At 28.2% G+C, this 14,558-nt stretch overlaps 3 protein-coding genes across 3 annotated transcripts; 1 reads left to right on the top strand and 2 right to left on the bottom strand.

Annotated features, from left to right (window-relative positions):
- Positions 1-316: 316 nt before the first annotated feature.
- LOC108207889 (AP2/ERF and B3 domain-containing transcription repressor TEM1) lies at positions 317-1,156 on the bottom strand. Its single transcript, XM_017378318.2, has 3 exons — positions 931-1,156; positions 538-825; positions 317-435 (listed from the first exon to the last, which is right to left on the bottom strand). The coding sequence occupies exons 1-3, from the start codon at positions 1,154-1,156 to the stop codon at positions 317-319; spliced, it is 633 nt and encodes a 210-aa protein (XP_017233807.2).
- Positions 1,157-8,507: 7,351 nt separating this feature from the next.
- LOC108207888 (AP2/ERF and B3 domain-containing transcription factor At1g51120) lies at positions 8,508-9,353 on the bottom strand. The gene is made up of 2 exons (XM_017378316.2): positions 8,735-9,353; positions 8,508-8,632 (listed from the first exon to the last, which is right to left on the bottom strand). The coding sequence occupies exons 1-2, from the start codon at positions 9,351-9,353 to the stop codon at positions 8,508-8,510; spliced, it is 744 nt and encodes a 247-aa protein (XP_017233805.2).
- Positions 9,354-11,868: 2,515 nt separating this feature from the next.
- Positions 11,869-13,742, top strand: LOC108206231 (large ribosomal subunit protein P1). The gene is made up of 4 exons (XM_017376461.2): positions 11,869-12,008; positions 12,113-12,188; positions 12,662-12,871; positions 13,487-13,742. The coding sequence occupies exons 2-4, from the start codon at positions 12,120-12,122 to the stop codon at positions 13,538-13,540; spliced, it is 333 nt and encodes a 110-aa protein (XP_017231950.1). The 5' UTR covers positions 11,869-12,008; positions 12,113-12,119; the 3' UTR covers positions 13,541-13,742.
- Positions 13,743-14,558: the final 816 nt, after the last annotated feature.

Here is a 14,558-nt window from a genome sequence, read left to right as displayed (position 1 = left end):
TTTATTAGTTAATTGAAATCTGTTAATCAGCTCAAATGAAATTGATCATCTCTGTCGTCAGATAATATTAATGTATGATTCAATTCCAACCAAAGTTATGGTCTGGGCTTGTGATGGACATATCCATGTTTAGACAGAAAGAGCAAGAAGATGAATATCTTCGGCTGGTCACCTTCCACATGCCTATTGAGAAATCAAAAATGAAACTAAAACCAGTGTTCTAAATTCGCCAGCTCAAACCGACAAGACTTGCCATCAAAATACTTCTTGCACCTGAAGTTTCGAATAAGAACTGATTTCTTCGTATTTAACAAAATCAGAGTGATAAGTTAAGGTCTACTTTCAGGCCTTCAAATTCCTCTTCCTTCACTCTCCGATAGTCGGCCTTGTGTACTAAATAATCCTCCTCTTCTTTAATCACGTCGTTGCTTTCACCTTCACAAAATACATTAACAACATTATAGACACTTCAGTACAATATTAACTTAACTAGCCCTTCATACAAGAAGTTTTTTCACATTATTATGAGATTTTTACCTTGAAAATCTTTGGACGCTCTTTTTATACGAACGCCAAATAGCATAACATCTTTTTCCTTGAGTTGAGATGCTGACACCTCATGTTCTTCCTTGACCCTTACAGTATCATCATTTATGAACTCTTCTCCATTGTATAAATTATTTGCTAAGGAGCCAACAACGTTTCTTGTACCTGCATAACGAACTTCAATACCAAAAAAGCCTTCATCTCCATTGTAATTCTTGTAAAACAGAACGTTGTCACCAGCCTGGAGTTTATACGCCTTCACAAATTTATTCCAGCGGCCTGTGAAGACTTAACTCCGGCTACACTTCCAGAAGCAATAGCGAAAAGTCCATAGATTTTTTCGAGCATCATAAAAATCAATGTGAAACACACAATCTTCTATACGTGCATTGACATCAATGCTGGGAAAGTGCTGAATCGCAAACCTTTTCGGGATGATCAACCTGCTTAACCTACCAACATCACTCTTGGCAAGTACTTTTTTGAATAGGAATTCTCGAGCATGATACTCTCCATCATGAATCGCAATGACAACATCTTTTTCCAATCTTTTCCGCTTGTGTGGAGGGGATAGCCTAGCATCACTGTTGAGACTTGTATCATAACACATCATGGTGATCTGAATTACAAGAACCTTGTTAATATGGTCCTAACAGTATACATAGCTAGCTGGCTCTAATGCATTTTTATCAGTGAAGATCATAAATAAGAAATATAGTGTTCTGGTAATAATTTGACCACTATTTGATCTTTTTATCACTCAAATTATTAGAGGTTGATATGGTAAAATGAAATTTAGATGAAGGAAAGGTGTTAAAAAGTCTTGGCCTATTTTTATCACTGAAAGAAAAGTCTACCACAGTAATTACCTGCATATTACAAAAATAATAATAATTTAGTGTTGTATTTTAGAATATTATATAATTATGATTATCGTATATTTTTAGCATCGTTGATTTAATTTTGTATTTAATATATATATATATATATTTAATTGATTTAATAAAGAAATAAAGAAATAAACTCTATCCAGCTCAACTTTTTCAACCAAAAATAATGAATTTCTTAGCAATTATAGTTATAAACGGCTACATGAACATTAGATCGTAAATTTTGGAGAAAGGAGAACAGTAACAAAGTAAGAGCACCGGTGGTTATCATTGATTCGAATCGTATAAAGTACAAAGTACAGTACAGGCGGACATAAATATTATTATATTAGTTCCAGACATGGAGCTAGATATTAGTGTGAATATAATAATTCTGTATCACTAATTTATCAACAAATAGTAATAAAAAAAAATTGATCAGTGTAAACATAACAATACATTTTTGTCACAATATTTGTATATATTATATTGATACACATATATATAATTTTAAATTATATTAAATTTTTTTATAAAATATATTAAAACTAAAACATAAATATTAAGCATATACACACGTTATATATATCATCCAAAATTATGTAGTGAGAGAAAGAACCTGTTTGTGAAGTATGCTGCACAAGAGAATCCGATCTCAGTTATCCTTAGAAGTAATTGTGTGTATTGTGATAATTATATTTTTTAAAATTTTGTGTATATATAGACATTACAAAAACTTGAGATACTTCATCATCTAATAGACACAACTATTCAAACAATCACAGCTATTCAAATCATATATAATTCAACAAACACAACTATTCAAACAATCACAACCATTAAAATCACATATACACATTAAAAAAAAACTTGACATACTCGATAATCTAACATACACAGCTATTCAAATGATCACAACAATTCAATTAAATTATATATAAAAAATATTATTATCACAACCATTCAATTAAATTTTATATAAAAAAAATACTATTATTTTAAGAGTACTAACTATTTCATAGCAGGTTCTTTTTGAACTCTTGAAACTAAATAAAAATAACAAAACTCCTATTTCAAATTGGCTGCTAAACAAAATGAATTCTAAAACACAATATAATTGCTCGAAGCAGCTGATTTCACGTAAAACACTCTAATTCTATTAATCGAGCCTTTAATCAAACATATACATATTGTCCAGCCTCGCAAAGGACCTCGAGAGAATGATTAGCGTCTTAATGAACTGATTAATCGCCCAGGAGCCCTGTAGCAACCAGATGCACGAGCTTGAGTTGTTAAATGAACAGACTTCTTTCCTTGAATAAAAAACGGAGGAGGACGGTGGGTGCATAACTACAGCAGCGTATTAATATCATATCAAGAAATCATGCCAAAGAATATATATCCAGCAAGCAACTTGCCTCCTTGTCCACCCGCATCAAAGTGAAATTCAGGCAACAACTTCGGCTCATCAATTAGTATGCATATTTTTTAAAAGATAAATATTTCAAGGTTTCAGATATATAATGAGGAAGAAAAAAAAATTATGTAGCCTATTCATCATCTGTAATTGTCCTATTAAGTCATACTTCCTCCGTACCTGTTATACTTACTATTTTTGAACACTACTTTTCATTATTACATCCACTATCTTTATATTTTATACTCTCTTTTTATTAAATAAACATTATTACACTCTCCACTTTTTTCCACTATCTCAAATCTATTATTAAATATTGATAAATCCACCACTTTACTCAGTTTTCAACTACATTTACTACATTTTTTTACATTTTTTTAATCTCCGTCAAACATAAAATAGGACTTAATCGCCGTAAAACATAAAATGTGACTGAGAGAGTACAAAGTATTCAACAAAATACAACAGACCGCAACTGATGACATGCATGCGATCAGATGGGAGTAGAAACCGTCACTAGGGTTTTGACTTTTGAGTTAAGTAGTCCGTGGAATGTTCTTTTACAAACTCGGGTATATCAAGAACAAAGGGCATTGAAATTTAATTCAACAATTGGAAAATTATCTTAAATAATTTTTTAATAAATTTAATTCTCTACACCCAGATTGTTTATACATATTAATTTCGTTTGTATGTTAGGCTGCACCGACCTTCTGATTTTATAAATAAATTTAAAAATTTATATTTATTGTAAAATATTAAGAAATATTTAGAATATATATGACAAATGAGTCTCAACCTATATGATAAAGTTAAAATTGATATATAATTTGTGACAGGCATGTTTTGTAACATAGAAAATTTAATTCAGAAATGAAATTATATGATAAAAAACATATATATTATTTTATTATAATAAAATTAATTTTTATAGTCAAAATAGTTATTTTACTTTCATTTTTGTAACGGAGAAATAAGTTTTACATAAGAAATAATATATTATGCATTATACATCAATATATATATATATATATATATACATATATATATATATATATTTATATATATTTATATATATATAAAGGAGGATGCGGGCGTCTCTAAAATTGTTCGATTCAGTCTTCTAATTTTTCTAAAATTTCGGATAAAAATTATAATTATAATTCAAAAAATCAGGTTCAAGAATTCTAAAAGTAATACAATTCTTTTCTTATTGAATTATAAAGATGATACAATTCTTTTCTTATTTAATATTTCTTATTGGATTCTATAGATGATACAATTCTTTTCTTATTTGGTAATCCAAAAAGAAAAAAATTATATTTATTCAAACTAATAATAATAGATAAAATACAATTTATATTTAAGATTTGTAAGATAATATGTACAATTCTTATTTTCGATAAGATATATAGAACATGTAGTCGAAATTTATATTATAACATTTTATTTTCGATAAGATATATAGAAGAATAATATAATACTAACTCAACGTGTCTAGAATTAATGAATTTAGTCTTATAATTTCTTTAATTAAATTTTAAATTGAAAATAAAATTATAACCTAAAAATCATGTTAAAAAATACAATTCTTATTTTCAAAAGTTATAAAATTTATAGTCTTATTTTATTAAAAAAATATCAAATCATATATCTAACAAATAATTTTCTTAAATTTTGAATGAAAAATAAAATTAAAATTTAAAAATGAGGTTCAAGGGTTGCAAAGGTAATACAATTCTTTTTCTTATTCTAGTTTCGTAAAAGGAGTATGATTTTATTTATTTAATATAACATAATTCTTATTTTCGAAAGTCATAAAATTATAGTCTTATTTTATTAATTCTTTTCAAATTATATATATATATATAAATAATTTTCTTAAATTTGGAGCAGAAAATAAAATTAAGAATATAGAAAATAAAAATATAATCTAAAAATCAGGTTCAAGTATTGTATAGATAAAAATATTGCAAAGATAGTACAATTCTTTTATTTATGTAGAAATCATAAAAGAGTAGGATCCTATTTATTCAAAATAACAATTATTGAACAAATATAATTAAAAAAATAATTCTTACTTTTAAAAGTTATAAAATTTATAATCTTATTTTATTAGTTTTTCTTAAATCATATATCTAAAAAATAAAAACAAGCATCTTTCGGAATATAATTGTCTAAACAGGTTCGTAGCGGTAAACTCACGTCGTTTCATAAAGATCAAGGAGGTAGCAATTCGATAATATGCATGAACTTACAACCAATCTCGATAATAGTTCGATTTAGTGTTATAATTTTCTTGAATTTTGAATTGAAAACAAAATTATAATTCAAAAAATCAAGTTCAAGGATATTAAAGGTAATACAATTTTTTTTTTATTCGTATCTAAAAATAAGAAAATTCTTTCCTTATACTTTTATTAAATCGAATAAAAAATATAATTATAATTTAAAGTAATCAAGTTGAAGGATTCCAAAAGTTAATACAATTACAATTCTTTTCTAATCTAGGAATCCTAAAAGGAATAGGATTATATTTATTTAAACTAACAATCATAGATAAAATACAATTCATATTTAAGATTTGTAAGGAAATACGTATAATTTTTTTTCCCCGATTTAGTTTTATAATTTTTTTAAAATTTCGAATAGAAAACAAGGGATTGTAAAGATGATAATCTTTAAAAAAACTAATAGCAAAAAAATTGGACTATAAAAGAATATTATTTTTTAACTAATATATAGGAATCATAAAATAAAAATAATTAACAAATAAAATAGGATATATAAAATAGAAATCATATACTGATTTTATGATAATGCAAATGATTAGTATTGTGTTAGACGGACAGGGGAGGCGGCCCAAATTAATATTTATCTAAAATAATAATAAATTTTCAATTAGTATTATGTTTGACGGGAAAGTGGTTAGAATAATTTTTTTCTATGTTATAATATATTTTTTTCGTTAAAACGGGACCACGGTCCAAAATAATTTTTATCCAATTATAATCTTTAAATTTTATCATAATTAAAATAATTTTTATTAATATTGTGTTTGACTGTACGACGACTCAAACGAATATCTAAGTTAATATTTTGTTATTAGTATTGTGTTTGACAAGAGAGCATGACAAACTAATTTTAACCTAAATTATAATATTTAATTTTTAAATCATAAAAATAATGATTATGGATTAATATTGTCTTTAACGGGAAGGGGGTTCGAAATAAGTTTATTATTAGTATTGTGTTTGACATGATGGCCACTAAAATAATTTTCTATACCAATTATAATATTTTTTATCAGGGATATGTTTGAACGGAAGATGACTTAAAATAATTTTTATGCTATTATATATATATAAAGGAGGATGCGGGTGTCTCTAGAAATGTTCGATTCAGTCTTCTGATTTTTCTTAAATTTCGGATAAAAAATATAATTATAATTCAAAAAATCAAGTTTAAGAATTCTAAAGATAACAGTCTTCTAATTTCAAAAAATGAGGTTTAAGAATTCTAAAGATAACACAATTTTCTTATTGGATTCTAAAAGTAATACCGTAGAATCTAGAAAAGGATTCTAAAAGTAATACAATTCTTTTTCTTATTTAGAAATCATAAAGGTAATAAAATTTTAATTTTTAATTACATATTAATATAGAAATTATTAAAATTTAGAATTCTGCTGCAAAATCTTAATTATTCCATGATTTTTTTTAAAAAATGAGTTCTCTAAATTTTTTAAAAATAATTTAAAATTATCTGAATTACTCTTCATATTTAGTTAGAAAAGATTTTATAGTCGGCCCTATCTGATTTATATAAATTTAAAACCCCTGCATCTCATTCTTGAACTACAGGATTGCGGAGAGAAGCAAAACATGGACAGTAGTTTTCAAGATTCAGAATGGAGGGCTAGGTGGCGCCTCTAAAAATCTTTCGTTTAATTTTTTAAATTTTTTGAGAAAAAGTTGATAAATTAGTTAAAAACAGTAATTGTAAAAGAGATATAATTCTAAATAGTTAAGAAATAGAAATCTTAACAAAAATATAATAGCTAAAATTTGTGAAATTCTAAATAGTTAACAAATATGAATCTTAAAAAAAGATATAATTATAAACAATTAAAAAATAAAATCTATGAAATCGACTATATTTATCCAATTATAATTATAATTTTATCATAATGTAAATGATTCCTGAGAGGATACGCGAGAGAGGTTATGTGGAGTCTTAGAAACTTTCCGATTAAATTTTCTAATATTTTAAGAGAAAATAGGTAAAGTAGCTAAAAAATAGTAATCATAAAAGAGATACTTATAATTCTAAGTAGTTAAGAAATAAGAATTTTAACAAAAATAGAATAGCTAAAATCTATGAAATTTTAAGTAGTTAAAAAACAGGAACCTTAAAAGAAAAAGAGATAATTCTAAACAATTAAGAAACATGAATCTTAAAGAAAAATACAATAGTATTTTATTTGAGGGGAGGACGACCCAAATTAATCTTTATCTAAATAATGATAAATTTTCTATCAGTATTGTGTTTGACGGGAAAACGGCTAAAATAATTTTTTATCGGGACCATGGCTTAAAATAATTTTCATCTAGATATAATCTTTAACTTCATCATAATTATAATAATTTTTTATTAGTAGTGTGTTTGACAGTAAGGCGACTCAAACTAATATCTTTATAATTTTTTGTTATTAGTACTGTGTTTGACAGGAGGGTCACTTAAACAAATTTTTAGATTAATTATAATATTTTTTATTAATGATATGTTTAACGGGAACATGACTCAAAAAAACTTTTATGCAATTATAATATTAATTCGTATCAAAATTTATAACATATTCGTAACGCCGTCGCGAAGCGCGGCTTTATTCACTAGTTATTGAATAAATTGCCATTGCTTTGGTAATTTACGTGCTGGCTCTGATTATAGCTATTTATGCTTCTATTACTACTGATGGTCAGTATTCAATTAGTTCAAAAACCAATTCTGATAAAAAGGGGGGTGACAATGAGAAAGATGAAAGTTCTGGTTTAATCGAAGGCCGTTCAGCCGTTTAATTTTGTGCTCAGTCTCATGAAGAATAGAATTCACTGCTAGATTAGATTGAAGTTGAGTAGTATATCTTTGTAGTCTAAATGGAATTCAGGCAACATTTAATTCATTCATGTTTTCTGGTATCTCCCCAAGTTGTAATAAATTTGACAGATAACGCAGGCTTGCAGGGTTTCTCACATATAAGGAAAATGACTCTGAAACCAAGCTTAAATTATAATTTGTATTTCGTTAATATAACAGTCCAACATAAGCCGGAAGACTAGAGTAACAGAAGTTTATTAGTTAATTGAAATCTGTTAATCAGCTCAAATTAAATTGATTACTCTCTGTCGTCAGATTATATAAATGTATGATTCAATTTCAACCAATGTTATGGTCTTGGCTTGTAATGGACAAGCAGAAGATATCCATGTTTAGACAGAAAGAGTAAGAAGATGGATATCTTCGGCTGGTCACCTTCCACATGCCTATTGAGAAATCAAAAATGAAACTAAAACCAGTGTTCTAATTCGCCAGCTCAAACCGACAAGACTTGCCATCAAAATACTTCTTGCACCTGAAGTTTCGAATAAGAACTGATTTCTTCGTATTTAACAAAATCAGAGTGTTAAGTTAAGGTCTACTTTCAGGCCTACAAATTCCTCTTCCTCTTCCTTCACTCTCCGATTGTCGGCCTTGTGTACTAAATACTCCTCCTCTTCTTTAATCACGTCGTTGCTTTCACCTTCAAAAAATACATCAACAACATTATAGACACTTCAGTACAATATTAACTTAACTAGCCCTTCATACAAGAAGTTTTTTCACATTATTATAAGATTTTTACCTTGAAAATCTTTGGACGCTCTTTTTATACGAACACCAAATAGCATAACATCTTTTTCCTTCAGTTGAGATGCTGACACCTCATGTTCTTCCTTGACCCTTACAGTATCATCATTCATGAACTCCTCTACATTGTTTAAATTTTTGGTTACAGAGCCAACAATGTTTCTGGCACCTGCATAACGAACTTCGATACCAAAAAAACTTTCATCTCCACTGTAATTCTTGTAAAACAAAACACTATCACCAGCCTGGAGTTCATACGCCTTGACAAATTTATTCCAGGCGCCTGTGAAGACATAACTCCGGCTACACTTCCAGAAGCAATAGCGAAAAGTCCATAGATTTTTTAGACCATCATAAAAATCAATGTGAAACACACAATCTTCTATACGTGCATTGACATCAATGCTGGGAAAGTTCTGAATTGCAAACTTTTTCGGGATGATCAGCCTGCTTAACCTACCAACATCACTCTTGGCAAGTACTTTTTTGAATAGGAATTCTCGAGCATGATACTCTCCATCATGAATCGCAATGACAGCATCTTTTTCCAATCTTTGCCGCTTGTGTGGAGCGGATAGCCAAGCATTACAGTTGAGACTGGTATCATAACGCATCATGGTGATCTGAATTACAAGAACCTTGTTAATATGGTCCTAACAGTATACATAGCTAGCTGGCTCTAATGCATGTTTATCAGTGAAGATCATAAATAAGAAATATAGTTTTCTGGTAATAGAAATTTAGAAGAAGGAAAGGTGTTAAAAAGTCTTGGCATATTTTTATCACCTAAAGAAAAGTCTACCACAGTAATTATCATATTTACAAAAATAATCATAATTTAGTGTTGTATTTTAAAATATTATATAATTATGATTATCATATATTTTTAGCATGGTTGATTTAATTTTGTATTTAATATATATATATATATATATATATATATATATATATATATTTATTTATTTATTTTATTGATTTAATAAAAAAATAAAATAAAGAAATAAACTCTATCCTGCTCAACTTTTTCAACCAAAATTGAATTTTTTAGCAATTATAAATGACTACATGAACATTAGATCGTAAATTTTGAAAAAAGTATCCTGTCAAATATCTTTATAAATCTTTATAAGAGTCCAAACCAAAAACACTAAGAACTTGATTGTAACAACTAACAAAGTAAGAGCACTCGTGGTTATCATTGATTCAAGTCCTATAAAGTACAAAGTACAATGTGTAGGCGGACATAGATATTACTGTATTAGTTCTAGACATGGAGCTAGATATTAGTGCGAATATAATAATTTTTTATCACTAATTTATCAACAAATAACAATAAAAACAAATTGACCAGTGTAAACATAACAATATATTTTTGTCACAATATTTGTATATATTATATTGATACACATATATATATAATTTTAATTTATATTAAATTTATTTATAAAATAAATTAAAACTAAAACATAAATATTAAGCATATACACACGTTATATATATCATCCAAAATTATGTAGTATAAGGGAAAGAACCTGTTTGTGAAGTATGCTGCACAAGAGAATCTGATCTCAATTATCCTTAGAAGTAATTGTGTGTATTGTGATAATTATATTTTTTAAAGTTTTCTATATATATAGAGAGATTACTAAAACTTGAGATACTCCATCATCTAAGAGACACAACTATTCAAACAATCACAACTATTCAAATCATATGTAATCCAACAGACACAACTATTCAAACAACCACAACCATTAAAATCACATATACACATCAAAAAAAAAAAACTTGACATACTCGATCATCCAACATACACAACTATTCAAATGATTACAACCATTCAATTAAATTTTATATAAAAAAAATACAATTATCACAACCATTCAATTAAATTTTATATAAAAAAATACTATTATTCCAAGAATACTAAGCATTTCATAGCAGGTTCCTTTTGAACTCTTGAAACTAAATAAAAATAAAAAAACTCCTATTTCAAATTGGCTGCTAAACAAAATGAATTTTAAAACACAATATAATTGCTCGAAACAGCTAATTTCACGTAAAACACTCTAATTCTATTAATGAGCCTTCAATCAAACACATACATATTGTCCAGAACTGCCAAAAGACCTCGAGAGAATGATTAGCCTCTCACTGAACTGATTAATCGCCCAGGAGTCCTGTAGCAACCAGATGCACGAGTTTGAGTTGTTAAATGAACAGACTTCTTTCCTTGAATAAAAAAAGAAGAACGGTGGGTGCATAACTACAGAAGCGTATTAAATTATATGAAGCAAACAACTTGCCTCAAATTATATGAAGCAAACAACTTGCCTCCATGTACACTCGCATCAACGTGAAATTCAGGCAACAACTTCGGCTCATCAAGGGATGGCAACAGTTACCTTCATAGTACATGCATGTATCTCCTGCATTTTTTGTAGATATTTTGTTTTACCCCTATATTTTTAAAAGATAAATATTTTAAAAGTTTCCGATGTATAATGAGCAAGAAAAAATAAATTACAAAGCCTATTCATCATTTATAATTGTCCTATTAAGTCATACAAAGTATTCGACACTGAACCAATGACATGCATGCGATGCGGCATATATCAAGAACAAAATGCATAAAATTTATATTCAACAATTGCAAAATTCTCTTGAATAATTTTTAATAAATTTAATTCTCTACGCCCGGATTGTTTTCACATATTAATTTTGTTTGTATGTTAAGCTGTACTGACCTTCTGATTTTATAAATAAATTTAAAATTTTATATTTATTGTAAAATATTAAGAAATATTTAGAATACATATGACAATGAGCCTCAATCTATATGACAAAGTTAGAATTATATATAATTTGTGACATGCATGTTTTGTAACATAGAAAATTTAATTTACAAATGAAATTATATGATAAAAAACATATATATTAATTTATTGTAATAAAATTAAATTTATAGTCAAAATAGTTATTTTACTTTTTATTCTTGTAACCGATAAATAAGTTTTACATAAGAAATTTCTCAAAAAAAAAAAAAGTTTTGCATATTATGCGTTATACATTATTGAAAAACTGCTTAAATAAGTCCAAAGAAATCCCACAATCACAAAACACAAGGCCCATTAAAAGAATTAAAAGGCCCGTACGAAAGCCCAAACGTTAGGGTAACTATATAAAAACACGCATTTCACGAATAAACCCCTCTATTGCATAACAAACCCTAAATCTACGTAGCGGCGAAGAGAGACTCAAATCTTCAGGTAACATTTTTGTAATTTGTGATTTTACCTGAGATTTGTAATTAAGTTTCATGATCTCGATTTGATTTCAATTATAATTTCTCTGATTGATTTGAAATTGACAGTGAAAAGATGTCTATCGGAGAGCTTGGTTGCACTTACGCTTGTTTGATCCTCTCCGACGATGGGATCCCCGTCACTGTGAGTATTTACGTGCATTTTATTGTGTATCTACGTGTTTTGTTTATGTTTACCACTGATTGATTGATTAGTGTGTGGTTCTGTATGTGATTTATACTAATTGGTATGAGAGAGAGAGAGAGCGAGAAAGAGAGACTGAGGCAGACAGAGAGAGAGAGAGGATAGTTGCAATCTGTTTTTTTTTGGTGTTTTGACTAATTAGTATATTGTCAAATTTTAGGTGAAAATGTGTGTGTGTGTGTGTGTGTGTGTGAGAGAGAGAGAGAGAGGCTAATTGTAATAGGTTAAATTTTATTTAATACCTTGTTTGTGTTTGTTGGTTTTACAAATTAGTTTATTGTCAATTATAAGAGCAGACATGTATCGTGCGTTTTATGAATTGGTTTGTTGTCATCAGTTGTAAGTGAACATGAGCATGTGTTTGTGTGTGGGAGTTGTCCTGTTATTGGCTAATTGGTTGAATTTTGCTGTAGTCGGAGAAGATTTCAACTCTTTTGAAGGCAGCCAATGTTAATGTTGAATCATACTGGCCTAGTTTGTTTGCTAAGCTAGCTGAGAAGAGGAGCATTGATGATCTTGTGATGAATGTTGGAGCTGGTGGTGGTGGCGGTGCTGTTGCTGTTACTGCTCAGGCTGGAGGTGCTGCTGCTGCTGAAACCAAAGCTCCTGTTGAGGAAAAGAAGGTAATGGATTTTTGTTCTTGATTAGTTAGTTTTGGCTAGTAGATTTAGTTTTGTTTATAGAAGTAGCCTTGTTGATATTGTTTAGAGTTGTATTGTAGATTGTTTGTGATTTAATAGTGTGACACTGTGGCTTGCCCTTTGAGTTTACTGTATCTTCGTTCTTTCTTAATTTTTGAAATAATTAGAGTCGTAATTCTATTACTCTTAACTTAATATTGAATAGGAAACAAGCTGATTTTATGAATGCTTTTTTGATACTAAAATGTGAAATTAAAATTTTAATTTGGTACTGGGTATTGAGATTCTCACTAGAAGTTTGTTGGTATTTGCTTGTTCTCTTTGGCCAAGATTTGCTTTCGTATACTATATTTTTAAATTTTGTTTCAATTGTTCAATGGAGGTTACTTTTTTGTTCATTTTGTGGGCAATTGCTCTTATCAGTTCTATGGGGATGAATTTTATTCATGATTTAAGTTGCCATAAATTCTATTTAAAATGAAATTACTCTGAATACCTTTATTGCCTTCTGTTGGTATCATGTTCAAATTCATATACGTAATGTTTAGTTATTCTTAATATTATTTTCTTATACTTTGTTTTGTTTAATATTTGCAGGAAGAACCAAAAGAAGAAAGTGATGATGATATGGGATTCAGCCTCTTCGACTAGGAGATGCTATCAGTTGCAAAGTCTAATCTTATATGCTTTAGTGGAAAACAAAACATTAATAGTCTTTTGTTTTAGTATTTTAGTTTTGCATGAATTTGTTTTGACAGTATGAACTTGTTTTGCTGCTGTAATGAGGATATTCTTGTCTAAAGTGATTTTGTTGGATCCTTATTAAATGTCAAATGTTATGCTATTAATCAAAGCCCTATAGATTAGCCAAGGCAAAACCAGAAGGATGTGAAGTTAACTTTTGTGAACTTGTTTTATAGGGCGTACACAGGTATTCATTTTTGTATGAAAAATTGTTTTTGTTTGTTGGTGTTTGCAGCATGGAATTTATCTTTGCGGTTCATAAATATTAAGAGTAGCTAATAAATGTGACATAATGTGAATAGTGAATTATGAAAAGAGCTTTTACCAAATGTTGTGTAAGGGAGAATCTTAGAAACTGAATTTGCTAGTCCTATCTACTGAGTCTCAGACATTGATGGAATAATAAGAAGAGTAGGGCCTATGGCTGCCCTGTTCTTCATAACCACTGTTTGTAAGAATTGTTAGAAGTGCAGGTAATAAAAGTGTTTTAATAGAAATTAGATAATTGTTTGTAGTGCTTATATTTTTGATATCTTCATAGTTTGAGTTGTAACTAAAAATTGGATAAGTGTATATAATATTAATTTTTTTGATATTTTGAGTTATAAACTATAGTCAATTTTTCAGAACCGTCAGGTAGGCCTGTAAACGAATCGGATTTGGATCGGATTTAGCTAAATTCATATCCTAATCCATTTAAATTTATCGGATTCAGATCAGGAGTCGGATATTTTACAAGTCAATCCATATCCGGTCCACTCGGATCACGGACAATCGGATCGGAGCCCCGATCCACTAAAAATTAAATATATTTTTTCATCGTGAACAATGTTTTGACTTCCATACAAAAAATAAGTGATATTTTCTAGCTATATTAATTCATAAACTTTAGCGTAATAGGTAAAAAAAAAACTAATAAAGCAGT

This window comes from Daucus carota, chromosome 2 (genome assembly GCF_001625215.2).
Source record: "Daucus carota subsp. sativus chromosome 2, DH1 v3.0, whole genome shotgun sequence".
NCBI lineage: Eukaryota > Viridiplantae > Streptophyta > Magnoliopsida > Apiales > Apiaceae > Daucus > Daucus carota.
This window is presented reverse-complemented; position numbering and strand designations above follow the sequence as displayed.

Coding starts and splice junctions, on each gene's coding strand:
- LOC108207888 (XM_017378316.2), bottom strand. CDS start 9,353: ATGCGTTATGATACCAGTCTCAACTGTAATGCTTGGCTATCCGCTCCA. Junction 8,633..8,734: donor AGCGTCCAAAGATTTTCAAG/GTAAAAATCTTA, acceptor TATTTTTTGAAG/GTGAAAGCAACGACGTGATT.
- LOC108207889 (XM_017378318.2), bottom strand. CDS start 1,156: ATGTGTTATGATACAAGTCTCAACAGTGATGCTAGGCTATCCCCTCCA. Junction 826..930: donor CAGCATTGATGTCAATGCAC/GTATAGAAGATT, acceptor AAGTCTTCACAG/GCCGCTGGAATAAATTTGTG. Junction 436..537: donor AGCGTCCAAAGATTTTCAAG/GTAAAAATCTCA, acceptor TATTTTGTGAAG/GTGAAAGCAACGACGTGATT.
- LOC108206231 (XM_017376461.2), top strand. CDS start 12,120: ATGTCTATCGGAGAGCTTGGTTGCACTTACGCTTGTTTGATCCTCTCC. Junction 12,189..12,661: donor ACGATGGGATCCCCGTCACT/GTGAGTATTTAC, acceptor ATTTTGCTGTAG/TCGGAGAAGATTTCAACTCT. Junction 12,872..13,486: donor CTCCTGTTGAGGAAAAGAAG/GTAATGGATTTT, acceptor TAATATTTGCAG/GAAGAACCAAAAGAAGAAAG.